Genomic DNA, 25,265 nt, shown 5'->3' with positions numbered 1-25,265 from the left:
CTGAGTTTAAGGCTGGGATGACAGGTAAAAAATAAAGAGGTACCGTGTTATTGAAATAGTCCAAGGGCATCAGCTGTGTAGCTGAGTGATCATAGGGTCAAAAGAGCAGCAATAGGGGAGTCAGGGTTCTGTTCAATAGTCACTACTATGCTAGGCGAGCAGGGGACACAGTGTTCAGGAAAGCTAGCGGGCCGGGGCTAGTAGATGGCTCTTCAGCGATATCGTAACAGAATAGCCTGTTGAGATCACGTCAGCAGTCCAGTCGTGATTGATTTTGCGGGGCTCTGTGTCGACAATAAAGGGTCCAGGCCAATTGGCAAAGGAGGTATTGTAGCCCTAGAATTAGCTGGTATACATGCCTAGCTCGAGGCTAGCTGGTGCTTGCTTCGGAACAGAGGAGTTAGCTAACAGTAGCCAATCATTTGCAGCTAGCTAGCTGCGATGATCCGGAGTAATGTTCCGGTGTAATGATCCAGAGCGGCAGGAATCCGGTGATATGGTAGAGAAGCAGTCCGATATGCTCTGGGTTGATATCGTGCTGTGCAGACTGGCAGGTGATTGTCCAAGCTAAGGCTGGCTGATGCAAGGGAACCGCTAGCCGTGGCTAACAAAGACTAGTAGCTAGTTAACTGGCTAGCTCCTGATGGAAGTTCCAGTTATAAGGAATAAAAATAACAGATCCGTACCACATTGGGTGAGGCGGGTTGCAGGAATTCGGTGATATGGTAGAGTAGGCTGCATAATAGTAGGCTGCATAATGAAACGATCCCTAGTAAGCTAGTGTTTTGAGGTTGGACTGGTTATTACTTGGCATTAATAGACTGGTTTGATGCACAACAACTTCTATCCAAGCTGGGAGAGAGCGAGAGGATGGCTCATGTCATGCAGGGTCAGGTAGCCTATAGCCCACAGGACAGTTGTGTATTCTAAACTAGCTGATTAGTATGCTGCTGCATCAAAAATTAATAACAAAATAATAATTTCCAACTTGAATGAATGAATAAGTAATGACATTATTGCCACAAGCCAGCAGTCTAAAAATGGCAGCATAGCGACATCGTGTATAGCTTGGTGAAATGTTAGGCTTAACATGAGAAAATTACAACCAAATTGGCCTACCAATAAACATGTATTCATTAGCTAAAGCAAACTATACAGTGCCTTCAGAAAGTACTCACACCCTTTTACTTTTTCCAAATTCTGTTGTGTTACAGCCTTAAAATTGATTCCATTTAGATTTTGTTTAACTGGCCTACACACAATATCCCATAAGTTTTTTTTACAAATGAAAAGCTGAAATATCTTCAGTCAATAAGTATTCAACCCCTTTTACACAGCAAGCCTAAATAACTTCAGGAGTAAAACATGTGCTTAACAAGTCACATAATAAGTTGCATGGACATGTGTGCAATAATAGTCCAACAGAATTTTTGAATAACTACCTCATCTCTGTACCCCACACATACAGATCATTTTAAAGGTCCATCAGTCAAGCAGTGAATTTCAAACCCAAAGACCAGGGAGGTTTTCCAATGCCTCGCAAAGGGCAACAAATTGGTAGATGGGTAGAAATACATTTAAAAAGCAGACATTGAATATCCCTTTCAGCATGGTGAAGGTGTTAAAACCTCTACGGGATCGGTGTTCCTAAACCGGGACGGTTGTTGCTAACGGACGCTAATGTGACTGGAATGGCGTAAACAACCGCCAACTTTCGGGAAATAGACATGTCTTATATGGGCAGAGAGCTTAAATTAAATGTTAATATAACCGCAGTGTCCAATTTACAGTAGCTATTATTACAGTGATAAAATACCATGCTATTGTTTGAGGAGAGAGCACAACAAAACACTTATCACGGCAACTGGTTTATAACATTCACCTCTGAAGGTAAATAATGTACTTGCATTCAGTAATCTTGCTCTGATTTGTCATCCTGAAGGTCCCAGAGATCAAATGAGGCATAGTTTTGTTTGATAACATGAATTTGAATATTTAAATGTGGGAACTGGGATCTAAAGTTTGAACCCATGCTGTGTCTGTGTTCCTGAGTGGCAGAGTTAAAGTTTTGACTTCAATCTACTTGAAAAATCTATGACAAGACCTGAAAAGGTGGTCTAGCAATGATTAACAACCAACTCATAGAGCTTGAAGAACTTTGAAAAGAATAATGCGCAAATGTGGGCATAATCCAGGTGTGGAAAGCTCTTAGAGACTTATCCAGAAACACTCTCAGCTGTAATCATTGCCAAAAGTGCTTCTACAAAGCATTAACTCAGGGCTGTGAATACTTACGTAAATTAGATATTTCTGTATTTAATTTTCAATAAATTTGCAAAAATTCCTAAAAACATGTTTCACTTTGTCATTATGGGGTATTGTATGTAGATAAAAAATATATATATATAATCGATTTTGAATTCAGGCTGTAACAACTAAATGTGGAATAAGTCAAGGGGTATGAATGTTTTCTGAAGTCACTGTACCAGCCCTGGCACCACAGAAAGCCTATCATCATTAGGCATGCAGCTTCATAGACATCACAATTTCAGCACCATGGACAGCGATCGGTAGTCAATACTTTGAGAGTGGCTGTCTGGGTGACACATATCATTTTATTTTAGGAGTGGAGGGGACTCCGACCTTGCAGGGGTCCAGAGAAACTGAGTTACTCCAGTGACTCCTGTGCAATATTGAGAGTATACTTGAGTGTGTGAGCGAGCGAGCGAGAGACTGATTGCTGGAGTTGTTCTCAGTTCTTAAAGCCACAATAACAAACTTACAAGTGGATGAGGTCAGCAATTAACCCCTCTGTAGTGTCTATAGCTTGCTGTTATCTGAAAACATTGGACTCCAATCTATTCTCCCCTTGTGCTTTTCTCCCTCTACTCCTTTTCTACCTCCTCGGTTTCTTTCCCGTCTTCTTCCACTCACTCTCTTCACTCCTCTCCTTCCATCTTCAGTATTTTGTCAAAAGCAAAAGCAAACAGCCTCAGACAGTTAGAGCCAACCTGACAGCTTGGACATAAATGAACGCATTATGCCACTCAACACCCTTTCTCAGAGAAAGGCTTTTGACAATGTGCATTAGAGAGGGGGAAAAACAGGACTAGGTGCAGTGTGTGTGCTAGTCACTCACAGAGAGTAGTTTTGGACATGAGGAGTGAATGACGGCTTTCTTTTTGTGTGTGTGTGTGTGTGTAAGCGCACGCATGTGTTGTGTTTTCCTGATGTGCTGATGTAGCTGGATCCTGACGTGGATGAAAGCCCTTTCAAAACGCCAGTCCTCCAAATGGAAAGCTGTTATCACATGCAAATGACCACGCTGTCAAGAACATCAACGGCGATGAATAAAAATGAAAAGGAAGCAAGCACTCAAAGTTATTTATTTTTTATTGACAATCAAAGCGCTTCGCTCCTGGCACCGGCCATTAAGCAGTTTTCTTCCCCTAGCAGGCGTTCTCTCTCGCTCCCTCTGCTGTTATTAGTGTTGGAAATGGGCAGAGACGACAAACTGACAATGGGGCTACTTCTGTGGACGGACAGCTCTGAAATGGGAAATCTTGACATGCTGTAATAGTTAGGCATCAGGGGAGACTCTTCAGTGTGACAGCCTATATATGCACACTGGACATTTGCAGCTGCGTAACACATTAAGGAAAATTGCCCTGCCTGCTCTTGTAGCGAAGCCTGCATGTTCTTTGGGGAGGTGGATATAAATAATGGGATGAGATTTGATTCCCTAATATATGATAATTCTGCTGTAATCTAGGTCACTCAGTGCTCAAGACAAACGTTTTCCCCTGGTGGCACTGCTGTCACCAACTTTTTCAAATGGTGGCACCAGCTCATGATTTGGTCGCACAGCCAAGTCAAAGGGTTGCAAAATGCAACTAAACGGCCGCTGCCTGGAGCCCTGGCACTTATGAAAAGGTTCTGTCTGTCAGTGTGGCTGATTATTTATGAAACAGAGGGGGTCTGGGAGTAACGCACAACTAAAGTGCTTCATTAGTTTCTTCAACCTGGTTCCTGGGGATGTGCACATTTTCAAGGGCTGGGAATTCTCCAAGAAGATGGAGAATAAGCTATAGGACAAAAAATGGAGTTGTCTCGGGTATAGCCGACTATCTCTAGCTAATAAGTATGTTAGATTTTGTACTTGCAATCAAATATCGATATCATCCCAAAATAATGTTGCGATATGCAACTGTATCGACCCCCCCCCTTCTTCCAGCTCAGCATTAACATCCAGATTCAACTAACCACCAATAAGTAGGCTAATTAGTAGAATCAGGTGTGTTGGTGCTGGGCTGTAACAAAAGCATGCAAACCATGTAGCTTTCAAGGAGCAGGGCTGAAGAACACTGCTGGTGACAACCATCTGCCTAGTAGAACCTGTGTGACTGAAGGAACTAGCAGAGTCCAGGTTTTGCTTAATTCCAAAAGGGATTTCAGGGGCCCTGCCATCCAAGTTAAATGTCAGAAGTAATGAGACCTCCAATTAATTAATATAAATGAAAGAGAAGTAGAGAGGAGGAACAGAACGTGGCACACCACTCCCCTCCTAATACGTATCAGGCAGCGAGCCAGCCCTACCCGACCACTGTGGCGATATCAGCCTCAAACGTAGACTCTCACCCCGCTCACCGGAAATTCAATTTGTTCCGTAAGCCGGGTGGATGAAAAAGCAATTATACACAGTGCCCTCTTTTCACAATCTGTCTTAAAGATATCTCCTCTTTTTCCATGGCCTAACAAATAAGCCTCCAGATTAGCGCAGTCTGCGTTCATAGGGAGGGAGCGTTCCCACGGTTCCACCCGCGACTGTGGCGCACCCTATTTTTATTCTGATTTTTTACATTTTATTTTTTTAATTGGGAGCATCGGTCAAACACGACCCACCTTTGACCAGACGGAAGAATCAGACCCGTCAATCACTTGAGACGCCACTGACGAGCGACGGAAGAGGCGAGGTGGAAACCGCGCACCCCTCAATCTCCGTTACCCCCTGGGGCAAGGGTAACCAAGGGGAGATAACGCTTTGATAGCAGGGGATGTGGGTGATGTCACAGTGGGATATAGGCATGGAGGAAGAGAAACCACAGGGATGGAGAGCACTTATTTTACACCAATTAGACTACAACCATGCTGCTTCTTCCTGTTCCTACCAGTGCCGTTTGGTCGGTCGGTAGAGAGAAGAGAGCCAAAGGAGTAAAAAAAGAGCACTGCCCCAATTTACACCCAGGGAATTAGGTGGAACATAAGCATGACTGTGTAAAGTGTCTGGAAACCGCTGCCCATATTCACTTTCCTATCCTGTCAATCAATTCAGAGACCAACTTGCCGGAGCGGGTAGCTGGAGAGTAGAAAGCGCAGAATGCCTCATGTTTGAGTCATGTCCTGTCTGCGTTCTTGAAATGGCGGTATGGAAGAAACAACACCTGTTGATTGAGTGAAGACGCGGAGTTGAATCAGAGATGCACTGCTGTCTGCCACTTAAATTGGATCGGTCCTCTCTGGGATGACAGGGATTTAAAGTGTGTCTCGTAGAACACACAGAGAGAGAGTGAGGGCAGACTGGGTTCTCCGAGAGGAGACAATATTAGTCTAAGAAATCAGGAGCATCCATCTGAGAAGGGAGAGAGTGACACCAGCAGCCCCAGAGAGGCTTGAATCCTGGGGAGGATTAGGGGCCAGTCTCCCATGATTGAGTCCCCCATCCTCCACCTCCCAATCACTCTCTCTCCTTCCTTCAATCCCCATGTTGTCCTCTATGCCTCCCCTCCTCAATCCCCCAACTCCCCTCTCATCAGCATGAGACAGAACATGGCCACACAACACTTACTGTGAGTCGCTGGTGATCGACCATTAGTGGAGGTGGTGGAGTGGGAGGGATCTGTGGAGACTCTTCCTCTGTCATGTCAGCCGAACCCTTCGACTGCTCTGATTGACTCTTCCTTCCCTTGGACACGCCTTGAAACAGAAAGAGAGAACAGGTAAACGGCAGCCTACCTACAATCACCTTTGACCTATAATTGTTTACATACCATCATTAACCAGGTAGGTTAGGAGAACATACCATATGACAAAGCCTATTCACAAACCAGGGCTTGTTTGAATTGAAGCAAAGGCCTGACAACCAAAGAGAACAAGAATAGCTGGCCCGCTACATACACAGCCTGTGATCTGCTGGCTTCTAGTTTACCAGCCTGAGTGGTAATACACTGTCTGTAGGATCCAGCCACCACTAATACTCCAGGCCTCCCAAATCACCCAGTAGCTCAGGGCTTCCAATCCACAGTCCTGAGTCGTTAATCACACACACAGGCATATTGGCTTATCACACACGCACACACAGACAGGCCTATTGGCTTGTCCCAGACACCGCACACACACAAACTCACACTTGTCCCAGACACTGCACACACACAAACTCACACTTGTCCCAGACACCGCACACACACTTGTCCCAGACACCGCACACACACAAACTCACACTTGTCCCAGACACCGCACACACACAAACTCACACTTGTCCCAGACACTACACGCCACTAAATCAATGGCAAACGGTCCAAGGCCAAAGACAAAATGTGAGAGGGAGAAAAGAGCCAACCTTGTGACATTTTTCACAATAAAACCTTTTTTTGAGAATAAATCGAGAGTGGTTTTGGATATTCTACAAAGGTACACGACCTCAGCAGCTTTTGAGGGTTTAATTGAAATATGCTGTCTGTAGACTAAAGGAAAACATTTCACATGAAATACTTCTGGGATTATTCATGTCCTGTCATTTTACAAGCAAACTCAGTGTGAGTCTTTTGAGGTTAGACTGCCTGTTAAAATCTGTGGATGTGTTTCTAGGTTGTCTGGTGCTCTCTGGGGGAAAGATCAGAACGGATAATCTGTACAAGTAACGCAGAGTAACTCAAATTAACCCATTGACATGATGAAATATTTATACAAGTGAAAGTTAGACAGATATATTTAGCATATATCAAGTCAGGATTCTAGGAGTAGGTAGAAGTTCGCCCCAGATAACCTCTCAGTACCTTCTCTATCCTGCTCATGCTCCTCCTCGCCCGTCTCTATGTCTCCTTTCCTCCCGTCCTGAGGAGGGCGCTCCTGAATACCTCTGCTCTTTGCAGACATATAATCTTTCCCCTCCGCCCCCTCACCTGTGCCCTCTGTAGGACCTTCCTCTGTCTCAGAGCTCTTGAGGGCCTGCGAGTCCAAGCTGTCCAAGGACTCATCCCCATTCACACACTCCTCCCGAGGGACAGGGGGCGCTGTGGCCGTCTTAGGGGCTGACAAGTGCTGCTCAGCCTTGGACTGGGCCTCCTTGTGTTTCGCCTGGGGATCATCAGGCTGGTCTTGGGGCTTCTCGCCATCGGCCCGGGTACCCTTATCTTTAGACTGGAGATCTTTATGTTTAGACCCCTCATCTTCAGACTGGATCAACTTGTACTGGGCTTGAGGCTCCTCGCCTTTACAATGAGTCTCTTCCCTTTCAGATGGGGAAGACTCGCTTTTAGACTGGAGGTCTTTGGCTTTGTCGTCTATAGCCGGTGTCTCTTCTTTCTTGGGCCCTGTCCCTGTGCTGCTCTCCCCCTGTGTCTCAGTCTCTGTGCTCCGGCCCCTAGGTGCCGCGTTGGAGTGCTCTTCCTCCATGGAGATGCTTTGTGTGTGGTGTCCGTTGGGCTGAGGGTCAATGGTGTCGCAGGAAGAGTCTTCATCCTGGCTCAGGCTCTCTGGCTCAGGCTCCGCACCTTCATCCTCCTCTTCCTCCATTCCCTTCTTGTAGATCTTCTTCTTCCTGATGATGCCCCGCCCCCAAGATGGCCGCCGACGCATTTTCCTCTTCATGTGATCTGGAAGCAGAAAAAAATAAATGTTTGGTTAATTCAGTCATATGGAACACACAACCGACTCTACTACGCTGGTTCCGCTTACACACACCCGACTACTACACTGGTTCCACTTGCACACACCAGTCTCGACTACACTGGTTCCACCTGCACACACCCGACTCTACTAAACTGGCTTTTTGTTCCAGACCCTGCTCTAACACACTAAATGGAAGACCATGACTAGTTTAAATGAATTATATTGTGTCGTTTGCTGTGTTTTATGTACATCATTTTTAAGCACATGAACAAATTAATTTCCCAGTCTGATCTGAATCTGATGTGAATCCTTACAAATAGACCTTCATTAAGTGGTAATTCACTGGGCTGACGTGACAGTGGACTAACACCTAGCAACTGATTTGCCTTGTTCCTGCCAGGTCTGAAATACAAGGGCGGCATCAGATGTCCACTACATTGCGGTGGTCTGTGTTCTACATGACAGGGGGAGGTGAGGGTAGTTAGCCCCACGTAAAGAGGGGCTGTGGGAGTAATTGCTAGTTGGATGAGGCAGACCATTGAGAGAGAAAGGGAGGAAGCTCAAACTTCTAACTGAAAACAATCGAAAGAAGCCCCAGATCCCCACATCTCAGAGCCAAACTGGATTTGCCTGCTGTTCCCTCACGCGAAGAGACTTCCCTTTGCTCTCTAGCCAAAGAGTCTGGCATAATGAACTGACCACCCCTCCCTTTCTACAGCGCTGTGGTCCGGCAGAAAGGATTTCTAGTGTTTGAGATGTTGACTGCATTTCACTTTGTGGACCTTTGGTCATAATCAGAGAGAACTGGAGAGTGATGAAAAGAGAGTGGGAGAGAGATAGAGGCGGTACTTAGGTGGTAGCCAATGCTACTGCTGCAGGGATGTGACTGACACATGAAAAAAAAGTTAGTGGGAGCAAGAGTCTGCCATCTGAGAAAGTTCAGTAAACATGTCACAGGGTTAGTTAGAGTTGGAGCGAGAGTCTGAGAAAGTTCAGTAAACATGTCACAGGGTTAGTTAGAGTGGGAGCAAGAGTCTGAGAAAGTTCAGTAAACATGTCACAGGGTTAGTTAGAGTGGGAGCAAGAGTCTGAGAAAGTTCAGTAAACATGTCACAGGGTTAGTTAGAGTGGGAGCAAGAGTCTGAGAAAGTTCAGTAAACATGTCACAGGGTTAGTTAGAGTGGGAGCAAGAGTCTGAGAAAGTTCAGTAAACATGTCACAGGGTTAGTTAGAGTGGGAGCAAGAGTCTGAGAAAGTTCAGTAAACATGTCACAGGGTTAGTTAGAGTGGGAGCAAGAGTCTGAGAAAGTTCAGTAAACATGTCACAGGGTGTGGTAAAGCTCGACATAGTGAAACTTCCACTATGATTTTTCAACGCCGATACTGATTATTGGAGGACCAAATAAAGGCGATGCCGATTAATCGGCCGATTTTTTAAATTTATTTGTAATAAATGACAACTACAGCAATACTGAATGAACACTTATTTTAACATAATATAATACATCAATAAAAATGTATTTAGCCTCAAATAAAATAATGAAACATGTTCAATTTGGTTTAAATAATGCAAAAACAAAGTGTTGGAGAAGAAAGTAAAAGTGCAATATGTGCCATGTAAAAAAGCTAACGTTTAAGTTCCTTGCTCAGAACATGAGAACATATGAAAGATGGTGGTTCCTTTTAACATGTCTTCAATATTCCCAGGTAAGAAGTTTTAGTTGGTAGTTATTATAGGACTATTTCTCTCTATACCATTTGTATTTCATATACCTTTGACTATTGGATGTTCTTATAGGCACTTTAGTATTGCCAGTGTAACAGTATAGCTTCCGTCCCTCTCCTCGCTCCTACCTGGGATCGAACCAGGAACACATCGACAACAGCCACCCTCGAAGCAGCGTTACCCATGCAGAGCAAGGGGAACAACCACTCCAAGTCTCAGAGCGAGTGACGTTTGAAACGCTATTAGCGCGCACCCTGCTAACTAGCTAGCCATTTCACATCGGTTACACCAGCCTAATCTCAGGAGTTGATAGGCTTGAAGTCATAAACAGCTGCTGGCAAAACGCACGAAAGTGCTGTTTGAATGAATGCTTACGAGCCTCCTGCTGCCTACCACCGCTCAGTCAGACTGCTCTATCAAATCATAGACTTAATTATAACATAATAACACAGAAATACGAGCATTAATCATTAATATGGCAGAATCCGGAAACTATCATTTCGAAAACAAAACTTTTATTATTATTGCCTATACCCTGACTCTGCGTGCAATGAACGCAAGAGAAGTGACAATTTCACCTGGTTAATATTGCCTGCTAACCTGGATTTCTTTTAGATAAATATGCAGGTTAAAAAATCAATCTTTCTGTGTAATGATTTTAAGAAAGGCATTGATGTTTATGGTTAGGTACACGTTGGAGCAACGACAGTCCTTTTTCCGCGAATGCGCACCGCATCGATTATATGCAACGCAGGACACGCTAGATAAACTAGTAATATCATCAACCATGTGTAGTTATAACTAGTGATTATAATTGATTGATTGTTTTTTATAAGATAAGTTTAATGCTAGCTAGCAACTTACCTTGGCTTCTTACTGCATTCGCGTAACAGGCAGTCTCCTTGTGGAGTGCAATGTAAGGCTGGTGGTTAGAGCGTTGGACACTAGTTAACTGTAAGGTTGCAAGATTGAATCCAAGCTGACAAGGTAAAAATCTGTCGTTATGAACAAGGCAGTTAACCCACCGTTCCTAGGCCGTCATTGAAAATAAGAACGTGTTCTTAACTGACTTGCCTAGTTAAATAAAGGTGTAAAAAAAATAAAAATAATAAAAAATTAAATTACAATTAAAAATCGGCCAAATCGGTGTCCAAAAATACCGATTGTTATGAAAACTTGAAATCGGCCATAATTAAATCGGCAATTCCGATTAATCGGTCGACCTCTATTCTGCAGGGTCAGATTCTACACGCTGCATTTTCCAAACTACAGCCGCAGGGTGAGTTGCGCACGGAGGGGTTCATTGGCGGGAAGAAGGCAATATAAAAGACACATTGGTTATACCAGAACTGTGATTTGGGGCATACATGTCTTTCTTCTTATTTAAATTGCTACAAAAGCCCAAAACAATCTCATTAAATAATAACAGTATAGCCTGCCTTAACAACCACAGTATAGCCTGCCTTAGCAACCACAGTATAGCCTGCCTTAGCAACCACAGTATAGCCTGCCTTAGCAACCACAGTATAGCCTGCCTTAGCAACCACAGTATAGCCTGCCTTAGCAACCACAGTATAGCCTGCCTTAGCAACCACAGTATAGCCTGCCTTAGCAACCACAGTATAGCCTGCCTTAGCAACCACAGTATAGCCTGCCTTAGCAACCACAGTATAGCCTGCCTTAGCAACCACAGTATAACCTGCTGTAGCTAAATCTGGGAAAAATGATGGCTGACGTAGTGGGAAAGAAAAGCAGGTCATCCCGTTAGGCAGTTTTTCAGTTTGTGAGACAACTCTGACACCGACTTATTTTCTATTCCCGCTTATTGAAAGTGCTGCTGTGGGAGCTTATGACCGTTGCGCAAATCAAGAACATGAATAAACACTTCAACAATGTATGCTGAACGTTCTTCTCCCAGCGTACACCCCTCCAACCAGACATGCTTTATCTACTAATTTGCTGGATGCAGAGTTCAAGTGAAGGTCAAGCAAATCATAGAGAAAGGACATTCATATTGTATTGCAATTATCTCTGATGGGTGGTCGGATGTTCGTGGGCAAGGAATAATGAACTACATAATCTCCACCCCTCAACCAGTATTCTACAAGAGCACAGACACAATGGACAACAGACAAACCGGTCCCTACATTGCAGATGAGCCGAAGGCAGTCATCAATGACCTTGGACCACAGAAAGTATTTGCTCTGGTGATAGAGAATGCTGTGAACTTGAAGGCTGCTTGGTCTAAGGTGGAGGAGTCCTACCCTCATATCACACCCACTGGCTGTGCTGCTCATGCATTGAATCTGCTCCTCAAGGACATCTTGGCACTGAAAACAATGGATACACTCTACAAGAGAGCCAAGGAAATGGTTAGGCATCAAGTTATATCGCCAATCTACCTCACCAAGCAAAGTGAGAAGAATAAGAGCACCACATTGAAGCTGCCCAGCAACACGCATTGGGGTGGTGTTGACATCATGTCTGACAGTCTCCAGGAGGGGAAGGAGTCTGAAGACGGGGAAGACTGGAGGGAAAGACGTCTGCCTGAGGCCCATACACACTGCAGCGTACATGTTGGACCCAAAGTATGCTGGCAAGAGATCAACAAGGCCTATGGTGTCATCACTACTGTGTCTCACCACCTTGGCCTGGATGAGGGCAAGGTTCTTGGCAGTCTGGCGAAGTACACTTCCAAGCAAGGGCTTTGGGATGGAAATGCAATATGGCAGTCGTGCCAACATATCTCGTCAGCCACCTGGTTTAAGGGACTCTGTGGATCTGAGGCTCTTCCCCCTGTTGCCTCCATCATCCTCCAAATCCCACAACATCAGCTGCCTCAGAGCGCAACTGGTCCTTGTTTGGAAACCCACACACCAAAGCAAAGAACATGCTGAGAAGACATGGAAGCCTGAAAGGAAGACAATCAAAGCTTTACTTTCTATCATTTTACAGATGTATGTGGAAAACGTGTTTTGGGAGATGCGATGGATCATTGGAGATCATTGAATATTCCCGTTCTTTTGTTGTTCAATGAAATCATCCCATGTGTAGAGTCAACTCATTTCATTAAAAGTTAAATTCGTAACGAAATAGTTTTTAAACATTTCTTAAGATAAGATAAAAGGTTTGTCTCCATATTTGCCTCCAAAAAACATCTACATTTAAATGGTATTTATATTCATTTGAATATATTTCCATTAATTCCCATATATTCCCGTTAATTCCCACAGGAAGTTTCCACCACTGAATATTCCCCAAAATGTGCAAACCTAGCACGCACTGTGAAGTATTTCACTAAGTAGTGAGGTCAGACATGCCTGGTCCAGTGTGCGTTTGAGACGTGCATTAAGCCCGATTGCCAGCCCATTTAATTATTGTCAAGGTCCATTGGAGTGATAAAACACCACAGCTGGGTAATCTCCTGAAGAATCAATACAGAACTACGCCATGCCAGTACTCACTGGAGCTAATTACTACATTATTTCCCACAAATAAATTTACCTCAGTATCACCAGTTAGGAGCTTTATCTTACTGCTATATAAAATACACTGGCCACATCACTGCACAGACGAAAGGCTTCTGTGTGTGTGTGTGTGTGTGTGTATTGATTCATGGTGATTCATTATGCATTACCTCCTAGGAAGCTCCCGAAGGAGACGTCATAACACTCAAGCTACACCCGTTCTCTTGTCACTTCCCCTCTTCATTCCCACCTTTCCATTTGCTAGATGGAGACGCATTGTTCTTCAGTGAGAATTAGTAATGAATCCTTGTGTTACTAAATAGTTGTTTGACAAGGTAGGTGTAGGCAAGGTTACCTAACTAAGCACATTTCCAGGCAAATAGAAACTCAAGACATATCAAGGAGATGCTGAAATACCAAACAGAATCAATTGTTCTTACTCAAAATGAGAGAAGCCTTCAAATAGAAGAATTCTCAGATACCAGCAAAACTAAATCCAACATCCCCAGCTAAATGAGAGTAGGATTTGAGACATGGGGCCATCAGAGGTTATTGAGGGGGTTGAGTTGTCACAATACATCACAGAAGCCCTCACACTTTGGCTCATCACTAGGCAGCTAATGCCATGCAATTACTGCCACTGTGTGTGTGTGCATGTGCATGCAACCACACGATTGTGCATATGAAGGACATTTCAGCAGAAAAAAAAATCCCTAACGCTCGCCAGATAAATACAACAGGAAGAAATGGTTGGAATACAATTCGATTGATCACAACTTTGTTTGGCATTCTTAAAAATCACACGAGTGAAAGAAAACAATCAAAAAAATGACATGGAACCAATGGAGTGTGTTTTAATGAAGTCCCAGTGAGTAGGGTGAATATGTGATGGGTTTGTGTTTTAATGAAGTCCCAGTGAGTAGGGTGAATATGTGATGGGTTTGTGTTTTAATGAAGTCCCAGTGAGTAGGGTGAATGAATATGTGATGGGTTTGTGTTTTAATGAAGTCCCAGTGAGTAGGGTGAATGAATATGTGATGGGTTTGTGTTTTAATGAAGTCCCAGTGAGTAGGGTGAATATGTGATGGGTTTGTGTTTTAATGAAGTCCCAGTGAGTAGGGTGAATATGTGATGGGTTTGTGTTTTAATGAAGTCCCAGTGAGTAGGGTGAATATGTGATGGGTTTGTGTTTTAATGAAGTCCCAGTGAGTAGGGTGAATGAATATGTGATGGGTTTGTGTTTTAATGAAGTCCCAGTGAGTAGGGTGAATATGTGATGGGTTTGTGTTTTAATGAAGTCCCAGTGAGTAGGGTGAATATGTGATGGGTTTGTGTTTTAATGAAGTCCCAGTGAGTAGGGTGAATATGTGATGGGTTTGTGTTTTAATGAAGTCCCAGTGAGTAGGGTGAATGAATATGTGATGGGTTTGTGTTTTAATGAAGTCCCAGTGAGTAGGGTGAATATGTGATGGGTTTGTGTTTTAATGAAGTCCCAGTGAGTAGGGTGAATGAATATGTGATGGGTTTGTGTTTTAATGAAGTCCCAGTGAGTAGGGTGAATATGTGATGGGTTTGTGTTTTAATGAAGTCCCAGTGAGTAGGGTGAATATGTGATGGGTTTGTGTTTTAATGAAGTCCCAGTGAGTAGGGTGAATATGTGATGGGTTTGTGTTTTAATGAAGTCCCAGTGAGTAGGGTGAATGAATATGTGATGGGTTTGTGTTTTAATGAAGTCCCAGAGAGTAGGGTGAATATGTGATGGGTTTGTGTTTTAATGAAGTCCCAGTGAGTTTTATTTATTTATTTTATTTTACCTTTATTTAACCAGGTAGGCAAGTTGAGAACAAGTTCTCATTTACAATTGCGACCTGGCCAAGATAAAGCAAAGCAGTTCGACAGATACAACAACACAGAGTTACACATGGAGTAAAACAAACATACAGTCAATAATAAAGTATAAACAAGTCTATATACAATGTGAGCAAATGAGGTGAGAAGGGAGGTAAAGGCAAAAAAAGGCCTTGGTGGCAAGGTAAATACAATATAGCAAGTAAAACACTGGAATGGTAGTTTTGCAATGGAAGAATGTGCAAAGTAGAAATAAAAATAATGGGGTGCAAAGGAGCAAAATAAATAAATAAATTAAATACAGTTGGGAAAGAGGTAGTTGATAGGGCTAAATTATATGTGGGCTATGTACAGGTGCAGTAATCTGTGAGCTGCTCTGACAGTTGGTGCTTAAAGCTAGTGAGGGAGATAAGTGTTTCCAGTTTCAGAGATTTTTGTAGTTCGTTCCAGTCATTGGCAGCAGAGAACTGGAAAGAGAGGCGGCCAAAGAAAGAATTGGTTTTGGGGGTGACTAGAGAGATATACCTGCTGGAGCGTGTGCTACAGGTGGGAGATGCTATGGTGACCAGCGAGCTGAGATAAGGGGGGACTTTACCTAGCAGGGTCTTGTAGATGACATGGAGCCAGTGGGTTTGGCGACGAGTATGAAGCGAGGGCCAGCCAACGAGAGCGTACAGGTCGCAATGGTGGGTAGTGTATGGGGCTTTGGTGACAAAACGGATTGCACTGTGATAGACTGCATCCAGTTTGTTGAGTAGGGTATTGGAGGCTATTTTGTAAATTACATCGCCAAAGTCGAGGATTGGTAGGATGGTCAGTTTTACAAGGGTATGTTTGGCAGCATGAGTGAAGGATGCTTTGTTGCGAAATAGGAAGCCAATTCTAGATTTAACTTTGGATTGGAGATGTTTGATATGGGTCTGGAAGGAGAGTTTACAGTCTAACCAGACACCTAAGTATTTGTAGTTGTCCACGTATTCTAAGTCAGAGCCGTCCAGAGTAGTGATGTTGGACAGGCGGGTAGGTGCAGGTAGTGATCGGTTGAAGAGCATGCATTTAGTTTTACTTGTATTTAAGAGCAGTTGGAGGCCACGGAAGGAGAGTTGTATGGCATTGAAGCTTGCCTGGAGGGTTGTTAACACAGTGTCCAAAGAAGGGCCGGAAGTATACAGAATGGTGTCGTCTGCGTAGAGGTGGATCAGAGACTCACCAGCAGCAAGAGCGACCTCATTGATGTATACAGAGAAGAGAGTCGGTCCAAGAATTGAACCCTGTGGCACCCCCATAGAGACTGCCAGAGGTCCGGACAACAGACCCTCAGATTTGACACACTGAACTCTATCAGAGAAGTAGTTGGTGAACCAGGCGAGGCAATCATTTGAGAAACCAAGGCTGTTGAGTCTGCCGATGAGGATGTGGTGATTGACAGAGTCGAAAGCCTTGGCCAGATCAATGAATACGGCTGCACAGTAATGTTTCTTATCGATGGCGGTTAAGATATCGTTTAGGACCTTGAGCGTGGCTGTAGGGTGAATGAATATGTGATGGGTTTGTGTTTTAATGAAGTCCCAGTGAGTAGGGTGAATATGTGATGGGTTTGTGTTTTAATGAAGTCCCAGTGAGTAGGGTGAATGAATATGTGATGGGTTTGTGTTTTAATGAAGTCCCAGTGAGTAGGGTGAATATGTGATGGGTTTGTGTTTTAATGAAGTCCCAGTGAGTAGGGTGAATATGTGATGGGTTTGTGTTTTAATGAAGTCCCAGTGAGTAGGGTGAATATGTGATGGGTTTGTGTTTTAATGAAGTCCCAGTGAGTAGGGTGAATATGTGATGGGTTTGTGTTTTAATGAAGTCCCAGTGAGTAGGGTGAATATGTGATGGGTTTGTGTTTTAATGAAGTCCCAGTGAGTAGGGTGAATATGTGATGGGTTTGTGTTTTAATGAAGTCCCAGTGAGTAGGGTGAATATGTGATGGGTTTGTGTTTTAATGAAGTCCCAGTGAGTAGGCTGAATATGTGATGGGTTTGTGTTTTAATGAAGTCCCAGTGAGTAGGGTGAATATGTGATGGGTTTGTGTTTTAATGAAGTCCCAGTGAGTAGGGTGAATATGTGATGCCTTTGTGTTGTCTACTAAAATATAGATAGAGGAATGCTGCTGCAGGTTTCAACTTCTGATCATTATGGACGTCTGGGAAAAAGAGAGTGAGTGAAATAGAAAGGGGTAGACAAGACAGAGGGGAAGAGGGAGAATGAAAGTGTCAAGAGGAAGAGACAGAAAGTCAGTCAAGGTCTTAGCCTTAAACCCCCCCACCCAGAATAAGATGCCGCCACTATTTAGACTTAATTTCCTGTCCTAGAGAAATAATTTTTTATACAACATGTAAGATTAGCCAGCTGGCTATATGGCTGGTTCTGGAGCTGGATTTGTCATAAGCATTGATTTAGGGAAAACTTCCCCATAGATGGAAACCACTGGCCTCTCTCTGACTTCGCCATCTATTCTTATCGCCAAAGTTCTGCCATCTCCCATAAATTGTGGCCGCGGTCCACCATAGAAATAGTAAGAAAAAATAAGATGCCGCTCCAGTAATATGGATAACTGGTGAAAGATATGCGCTTCGGCACAGCAAAGCCAAGTCAGCCCGTGCTCATGGTTCTCACAAGGGAAGTTAAGTTATAGGCTACAATGACTTTGCTCATGATCATGCATGCCGCAAATTACTTGTAACTATAAATAACATTGAAATAAAACCCAGCCCTGAACCGAAACGTAAGCTGAAAATCATTTGTTTTATCATATCATAGGAAAAGACACTGCATTCACATGGATTTATCATACTTTGACTAAAACGATGACATTTACTTGAATCATTGTGCAACATGGGTAAGCTCTGGGCATCGTCTTTCAGCTCGAGAAAAAGTGGATATCTAGTGATGTGGGCGTTAAAGTTGACCAGCTTCCACAGTGGATGAAGACTGAAGAGCAGAAGGCAACAAACACATAATTGCAACAACATGAATAAATAAAATAGATCAGAGAACTCTTTGCTTTGAATTCCACACGCTGCCAAGGTAACTGAGTACAGCTAAAACACCCTGCCAAGGTAACTGAGTACAGCAAAAACACCCTGCCAAGGTAACTGAGTACAGCAAAAACACCCTGCCAAGGTAACTGAGTACAGCAGAAACACGCTGCCAAGGTAACTGAGTACAGCAGAAACACGCTGCCAAGGTAACTGAGTACAGCTAAAACACCCTGCCAAGGTAACTGAGTACAGCAAAAACACCCTGCCAAGGTAACTGAGTACAGCAAAAACACCCTGCCAAGGTAACAGAGTACAGCAAAAACACCCTGCCAAGGTAACTGAGTACAGCAAAAACACCCTGCCAAGGTAACTGAGTAGAGCTAAAACACCCTGCCAAGGTAACTAAGTACAGCAAAAACACGCTGCCAAGGTAACTGAGTACAGCAAAAACACCCTGCCAAGGTAACTGAGTACAGCAAAAACACCCTGCCAAGGTAACTGAGTACAGCAAAAACACGCTGCCAAGGTAACTGAGTACAGCAGAAACACGCTGCCAAGGTAACTGAGTACAGCAAAAACACCCTGCCAAGGTAACTGAGTACAGCAAAAACACACTGCCAAGGTAACTGAGTACAGCAAAAACACCCTGCCAAGGTAACTGAGTACAGCAAAAACACCCTGCCAAGGTAGCTGAGTACAGCTAAAACACGCTGCCAAGGTAACTGAGTACAGCAAAAACACGCTGCCAAGGTAACTGAGTACAGCAAAAACACGCTGCCAAGGTAACTGAGTACAGCAAAAACACGCTGCCAAGGTAACTGAGTACAGCAAAAACACCCTGCCAAGGTAACTGAGTACAGCTAAAACACCCTGCCAAGGTAACTGAGTACAGCTAAAACACGCTGCCAAGGTAACTGAGTACAGCAAAAACACGCTGCCAAGGTAACTGAGTACAGCAAAAACACGCTGCCAAGGTAACTGAGTACAGCAAAAACACCCTGCCAAGATAACTGAGTACAGCAAAAACACCCTGCCAAGGTAACTGAGTACAGCTAAAACACCCTGCCAAGGTAACTGAGTACAGCTAAAACACGCTGCCAAGGTAACTGAGTACAGCAAAAACACGCTGCCAAGGTAACTGAGTACAGCAAAAACACCCTGCCAAGGTAACTGAGTACAGCAAAAACACCCTGCCAAGGTAACTGAGTACAGCAAAAACACACTGCCAAGGTAACTGAGTACAGCAAAAACACCCTGCCAAGGTAACTGAGTACAGCAAAAACACCCTGCCAAGGTAACTGAGTACAGCAAAAACACGCTGCCAAGGTAACTGAGTACAGCAAAAACACGCTGCCAAGGTAACTGAGTACAGCAAAAACACCCTGCCAAGGTAACTGAGTACAGCAAAAACACACTGCCAAGGTAACTGAGTACAGCAAAAACACGCTGCCATGGTAACTGAGTACAGCTAAAACACGCTGCCAAGGTAACTGAGTACAGCAAAAACACGCTGCCAAGGTAACTGAGTACAGCAAAAACACGCTGCCAAGGTAACTGAGTACAGCAAAAACACCCTGCCAAGGTAACTGAGTACAGCAAAAATACGCTGCCAAGGTAACTGAGTACAGCAAAAACACGCTGCCAAGGTAACTGAGTACAGCAAAAACACCCTGCCAAGGTAACTGAGTACAGCAAAAACACGCTGACAAGGTAACTGAGTACAGCAAAAACACCCTGCCAAGGTAACTGAGTACAGCAAAAACACCCTGCCAAGGTAACTGAGTACAGCAAAAACACGCTGCCAAGGTAACTGAGTACAGCAAAAACACCCTGCCAAGGTAACTGAGTACAGCAAAAACACGCTGCCAAGGTAACTGAGTACAGCTAAAACACGCTGCCAAGGTAACTGAGTACAGCAAAAACACGCTGCCATGGTAACTGAGTACAGCAAAAACACGCTGCCAAGGTAACTGAGTACAGCAAAAACACGCTGCCAAGGTAACTGAGTACAGCAAAAACACGCTGCCAAGGTAACGGAGTACAGCTAAAACACGCTGCCAAGGTAACTGAGTACAGCTAAAACACCCTGCCAAGGTAACTGAGTACAGCAAAAACACGCTGCCAAGGTAACTGAGTACAGCAAAAACACGCTGCCAAGGTAACTGAGTACAGCTAAAACACGCTGCCAAGGTAACTGAGTACAGCAAAAACACGCTGCCAAGGTAACTGAGTACAGCTAAAACACGCTGCCAAGGTAACTGAGTACAGCAAAAACACCCTGCCAAGGTAACTGAGTACAGCAAAAACACGCTGCCAAGGTAACTGAGTACAGCTAAAACACGCTGCCAAGGTACCTGAGTACAGCAAAAACACCCTGCCAAGGTAACTGAGTACAGCAAAAACACCCTGCCAAGGTAACTGAGTACAGCTAAAACACCCTGCCAAGGTAACTGAGTACAGCAAAAACACCCTGCCAAGGTAACTGAGTACAGCAAAAACACGCTGCCAAGGTAACTGAGTACAGCAAAAACACGCTGCCAAGGTAACTGAGTACAGCAAAAACACCCTGCCAAGGTAACTGAGTACAGCTAAAACACCCTGCCAAGGTAACTGAGTACAGCAAAAACACCCTGCCAAGGTAACTGAGTACAGCAAAAACACCCTGCCAAGGTAACTGAGTACAGCTAAAACACCCTGCCAAGGTAACTGAGTACAGCTAAAACACCCTGCCAAGGTAACTGAGTACAGCTAAAACACGCTGCCAAGGTAACTGAGTACAGCAAAAACACCCTGCCAAGGTAACTGAGTACAGCAAAAACACGCTGCCAAGGTAACTGAGTACAGCTAAAACACGCTGCCAAGGTAACTGAGTACAGCAAAAACACCCTGCCAAGGTAACTGAGTACAGCAAAAACACCCTGCCAAGGTAACTGAGTACAGCAAAAACACGCTGCCAAGGTAACTGAGTACAGCTAAAACACGCTGCCAAGGTAACTGAGTACAGCAAAAACACCCTGCCAAGGTAACTGAGTACAGCAAAAACACCCTGCCAAGGTAACTGAGTACAGCTAAAACACGCTGCCAAGGTAACTGAGTACAGCTAAAACACGCTGCCAAGGTAACTGAGTACAGCTAAAACACGCTGCCAAGGTAACTGAGTACAGCTAAAACACGCTGCCAAGGTAACTGAGTACAGCTAAAAGAACAGACATCCTTTAGGCCATCGCTCCGTCTGTCTGTATAGCGGCAATTCCACGGTAACAGGACGTAACAGTGCAGATGCAAAATGTAGTAACAGAACGGCGACAAACGGTCCTTCTGTTACCAAACTTAGCATCTTCACTGTTCTTCAAGTAAATGTGTTTCTGTAAAATGTTCAGCGGAAATGGTTAAAAGTAGTCCTTGTGCATAGAGCTGTATGGTTTGTTAAACTTTGCAATCATTGGTTTTTGTTTGACATACAGTTTAATGTGAAAAATCGGAGTCTCAGCCTCATTCCATTATCGTGGAATTGCCCATAACCAAAACACTCCAGACCATCTCAAACAGACGCCAACACAATATAAACTACGGCATTTGAGTGAATATGGTCTTAGTCACAATTCTCTATTTACATAAGGTTTGCAAAGCAGGGTAATACAATGGCAAGCTACCTTGGTCATCAAAACATGTCCCCAAGCATCTAATGTGTTATTCTACACAAGCATAATAGTCAACATTCTATAATGTACATGGAGTTCTACAGGTGAGCTCTAAATGCATGGCTGTAGTATCTGTGAATGTGTGCACAAAGGCTATCAGCACTTATCTGCCAACACCAGCCCTGGCACCACCAACCTAGTAGTTGAGCGAGGCTCCACACCACTCAGGATGTGAGGAAGGAGGAGGAGAGGGAGTGCAGTTAGGATTAAATTAGATATGAGGCGGCAATGGAAAGGAAGAACAGGGTAGAGGGAGTAGAAGAAGCAAAAAGAGGGAAGAGGGAGACGAGAGGAGTGAAGGAGTCCTACAGTATGCCAGGCGTGCCACAGTAGCCAGCATCTAAGGCCTGTGGTGTCCATGTTTGGTCCTTGTCAAGCTGGGGTGAGTGACCGCTGGCAAAGTGATGAGTTTGAGGCGGGGTGCGTCTGGCACTGTTACCTCCTGTCAACCAGGAAATCACACACACACACAGAATCAGGGAGAATCCTACCCCTGCAGTGGGCTGAAGTAGGGTACAGTAGTGGGGTACAGAGGGACGAGAGTCTGTCCATTACTGTCTGAAGCATGGCACTGACTGTTATTTTGCTGGAGGCATGGAACCAGAGATGAGGACTAAGAGAGATGGAGAGATACGGAAGGGGAGATGGGGAGAGAAAATAAAGAAAAGTGAGAGATGGGAGGGAGGGAAGGAGAGCAAGAGAAAGTGGCAAAGGGAGAGAGAAAACTCTCTGGTGTGTGTGTATATGTAAGCCCCTCTCATAGCTGTGTTTCAAGCCATGCGGCTGGTTTTTGATCACCAGTTTGTATTTGCCCTTCAGAATTAATTTGGAAATGTCACGTTCCTTAGCACAGTGATTAGGCATAGCCTGCTGTGGATTTTTAGTACAGTACAGTAACCTTTACGCTGCTCACACACACACACACAGCGACACCACACACACACACGTGTTCTCATGCCTACGCTGTGGTGAGAGGTAGAGATGCAGGATGAAAAGTCATCAAAAAGCAACACTACAGTGACGCCTTCTTTTCCTACAGACGCTACAGTCCATTATGTCACACACGCCCCCTCCCAACACATGCATTATGAAACACCAACAAACACACCTCCCTACTTTGCAGTCCTGACCAGTTAAAAGCACTGGAGTCTTGGTAAGGTCAGCTCTATGAAGCCATTTCCCAGGAGAAAGAAAGGTCAGTCAGTGTATGTGTGTAATATGGAAAAGGTGAGACAGAATGGAAGCAAATGAGTTGTCATCTGCAGCTCTTCAATAATGCATGGAAATAGTTGGAGCATGAACGCTCAACCACAGACGGTCAGTAGAAGAGAAAAAGATGGGGAGAGAGAAGGATAGAGGGAGAGGGACGGATAGAGAGAGAGGGACGGATAGAGGGAGAGAGGGACGGATAGAGGGAGAGAGGGATGGATAGAGGGAGAGGGACGGATAGAGGGAGAGAGGGATGGATAGAGGGAGAGGGACGGATAGAGAGATAGGGACGGATAGAGGGAGAGAGGGACGGATAGAGGGAGATAGGGACGGATAGAGGGAGAGAGGGACGGATAGAGGGAGAGAGGGATGGATAGAGGGAGAGAGGGATGGATAGAGGGAGAGAGGGATGGATAGAGAGAGAGGGACGGATAGAGAGAGGGACGGATAGAGAGAGGGACGGATAGAGAGAGGGGGACGGATAGAGAGAGGGGGACGGATAGAGGGCGAGAGGGATGATAGAGGGAGAGAGGGATGGATAGAGAGAGAGAGGGATGGATAGAGAGAGAGGGACGGATAGAGAGTGGGGGACGGATAGAGAGAGAGGGACGGATAGAGGGAGAGAGGGATGGATAGAGAGAGAGAGGGATGGATAGAGAGAGAGGGACGGATAGAGAGAGAGGGACGGATAGAGGGAGAGAGGGATGGATAGAGGGAGAGAGGGATGGATAGAGGGAGGGATGGAAGGATGGTTAGAGGGAGAGAGGGATGAAGGATAGATAGGATGGATGGAGGGATAGCGGGAGGGATAGAGGGATGGATGGAGGGATATAGTGAGAGCTGGTCAAACTTGTAGCTTTTTGCCATTCTCAGTGCAGGATGTACATAAAGCCCTTAAATCCTTAGATCAGAGAAAGCCTGCAGGTCCTGATCGTCTTGACCCCTGCTTTTTAAAACTGGTGGCTGATTTCATAGTTGAACCATTTAGATATCTGTTCAATCTAACCCTGGAATGTACTTCCAAAAGATGTGGAAGTCACCATTTGTCTTTGGCACTTTTAAAAGGGGGAGATCCAACTTAAATAATTATAGGCCAATCTCAAAGCTGCCACCCCTGGCAAAAAATACTTGAAACCCTTGTTAGTGAACAGCTAAAAGAGTTTTGAAATACTAACTATTTTATCAATGTACCAATCGAGCTTCAAGAAGAAACATAGCACAATTACAGCAGCCATGAAGGTTTTAAATGACATCACTGAAGTCCTTAAACAACAGCTCTGTCTCTCACTTTTTATTGATCTCTAAGGCTTTTGATACAGTTGATCATGCTATACTGAGGCAGAGATTGTCGAGAGTAGGTCTTTTGGAGCATGCAGTTGCATGGTTTGCTAACTATCTGTCTGATAGAACTCAATTTGATGGGTCTGTCTGTAACGGTGTGCCCCATGTGTAACTTCACTTTTATGCTGACGATACTGTTATTTATTGTTGTGCCTCTCACAAAAGAACGGTTCCGTATTTCACTGAAACACTAAACGTTTTGTTTTCTAAATGATAGTTTCTGGATTTGACCACATTAATGACCTAAGGCTCGTATTTCTGTGTGTTATTATGTTATAATTAAGTCTATGATTTGATATTTGATAGAGCAGAATGACTGAGCGGTGGTAGGCAGCAGCAGGCTCATAAGCATTCATTCAAACAGCACTTTCCTGCATTTGCCAGCAGCTCTTCGCTGTGCTTCAAGCATTGCGCTGTTTATGCCTATCAACTCCCGAGATCAGGCAATACTAAAGTACTTATTAGAACATACAATAGTCAATCCAGTAGTCAAAGGTATATGAAATACAAATGGTATAGAGAGAAATAGTCCTATAATAACTACAACCTAAAACTTCTTACCTGGGAATATTGAAGACATGTTAAAAGGAACCACCAGCTTTCATATGTTCTCATGTTCTGAGCAAGGAACTTAAACGTTAGCTTTCTTACATGGCACATATTGCACTTTTACTTTCTGCTCCAACACTTTGTTTTTGCATTATTTAAACCAAATTGAACATGTTTCATTATATATTTGAGACTAAATTGATTTTATTGAAGTTAGAAAATAAGCGTTCATTCAGTATTGTTGTAATTGTCATGATTACAAATATACATATAAAAATCGGCCGATTAATCGGTAGCGGCTCTTTTTGGTCCTCCAATAATCGGTATTGAAAAAAATCATAATCGGTCGACGTCTAACAGACTGTAACCTCCTATATATCTTGGAATTTTAATTGACGACGGCCTCTTTTAAATTGCATATTCAACAATTTACAAAAAAAAAATGAAGCTGAAGTTGGGATTTTATTTTAGGAATAAGGCCTGTTTTTCTTTTGAAGCCAGGAGGTTAGTA

At 44.1% G+C, this 25,265-nt stretch overlaps 1 protein-coding gene across 2 annotated transcripts in view; it reads right to left on the bottom strand.

Annotated features, from left to right (window-relative positions):
- atad2b (ATPase family AAA domain containing 2B) overlaps window positions 1-25,265 on the bottom strand; it is a 150,536-nt gene that overhangs the window by 21,934 nt on the left and 103,337 nt on the right. Inside the window, exons 25-26 of one of the 2 annotated variants that reach the window (XM_036976043.2) lie at window positions 7,053-7,871; window positions 5,846-5,973 (exon numbers count right to left, since the gene is read on the bottom strand). In XM_036976043.2, the coding sequence (XP_036831938.2) occupies window positions 5,846-5,973; window positions 7,053-7,871 (947 nt within the window). The remainder of the gene's footprint in view (window positions 1-5,845; window positions 5,974-7,052; window positions 7,872-25,265) is intronic. The other variant, XM_036976044.2, reaches the window with a different exon arrangement.

The sequence above is a fragment of the Oncorhynchus mykiss genome, chromosome 4 (genome assembly GCF_057628025.1).
Source record: "Oncorhynchus mykiss isolate SJ-2025 chromosome 4, ASM5762802v1, whole genome shotgun sequence".
Taxonomy (NCBI): Eukaryota; Metazoa; Chordata; class Actinopteri; order Salmoniformes; family Salmonidae; genus Oncorhynchus; species Oncorhynchus mykiss.
This window is presented reverse-complemented; position numbering and strand designations above follow the sequence as displayed.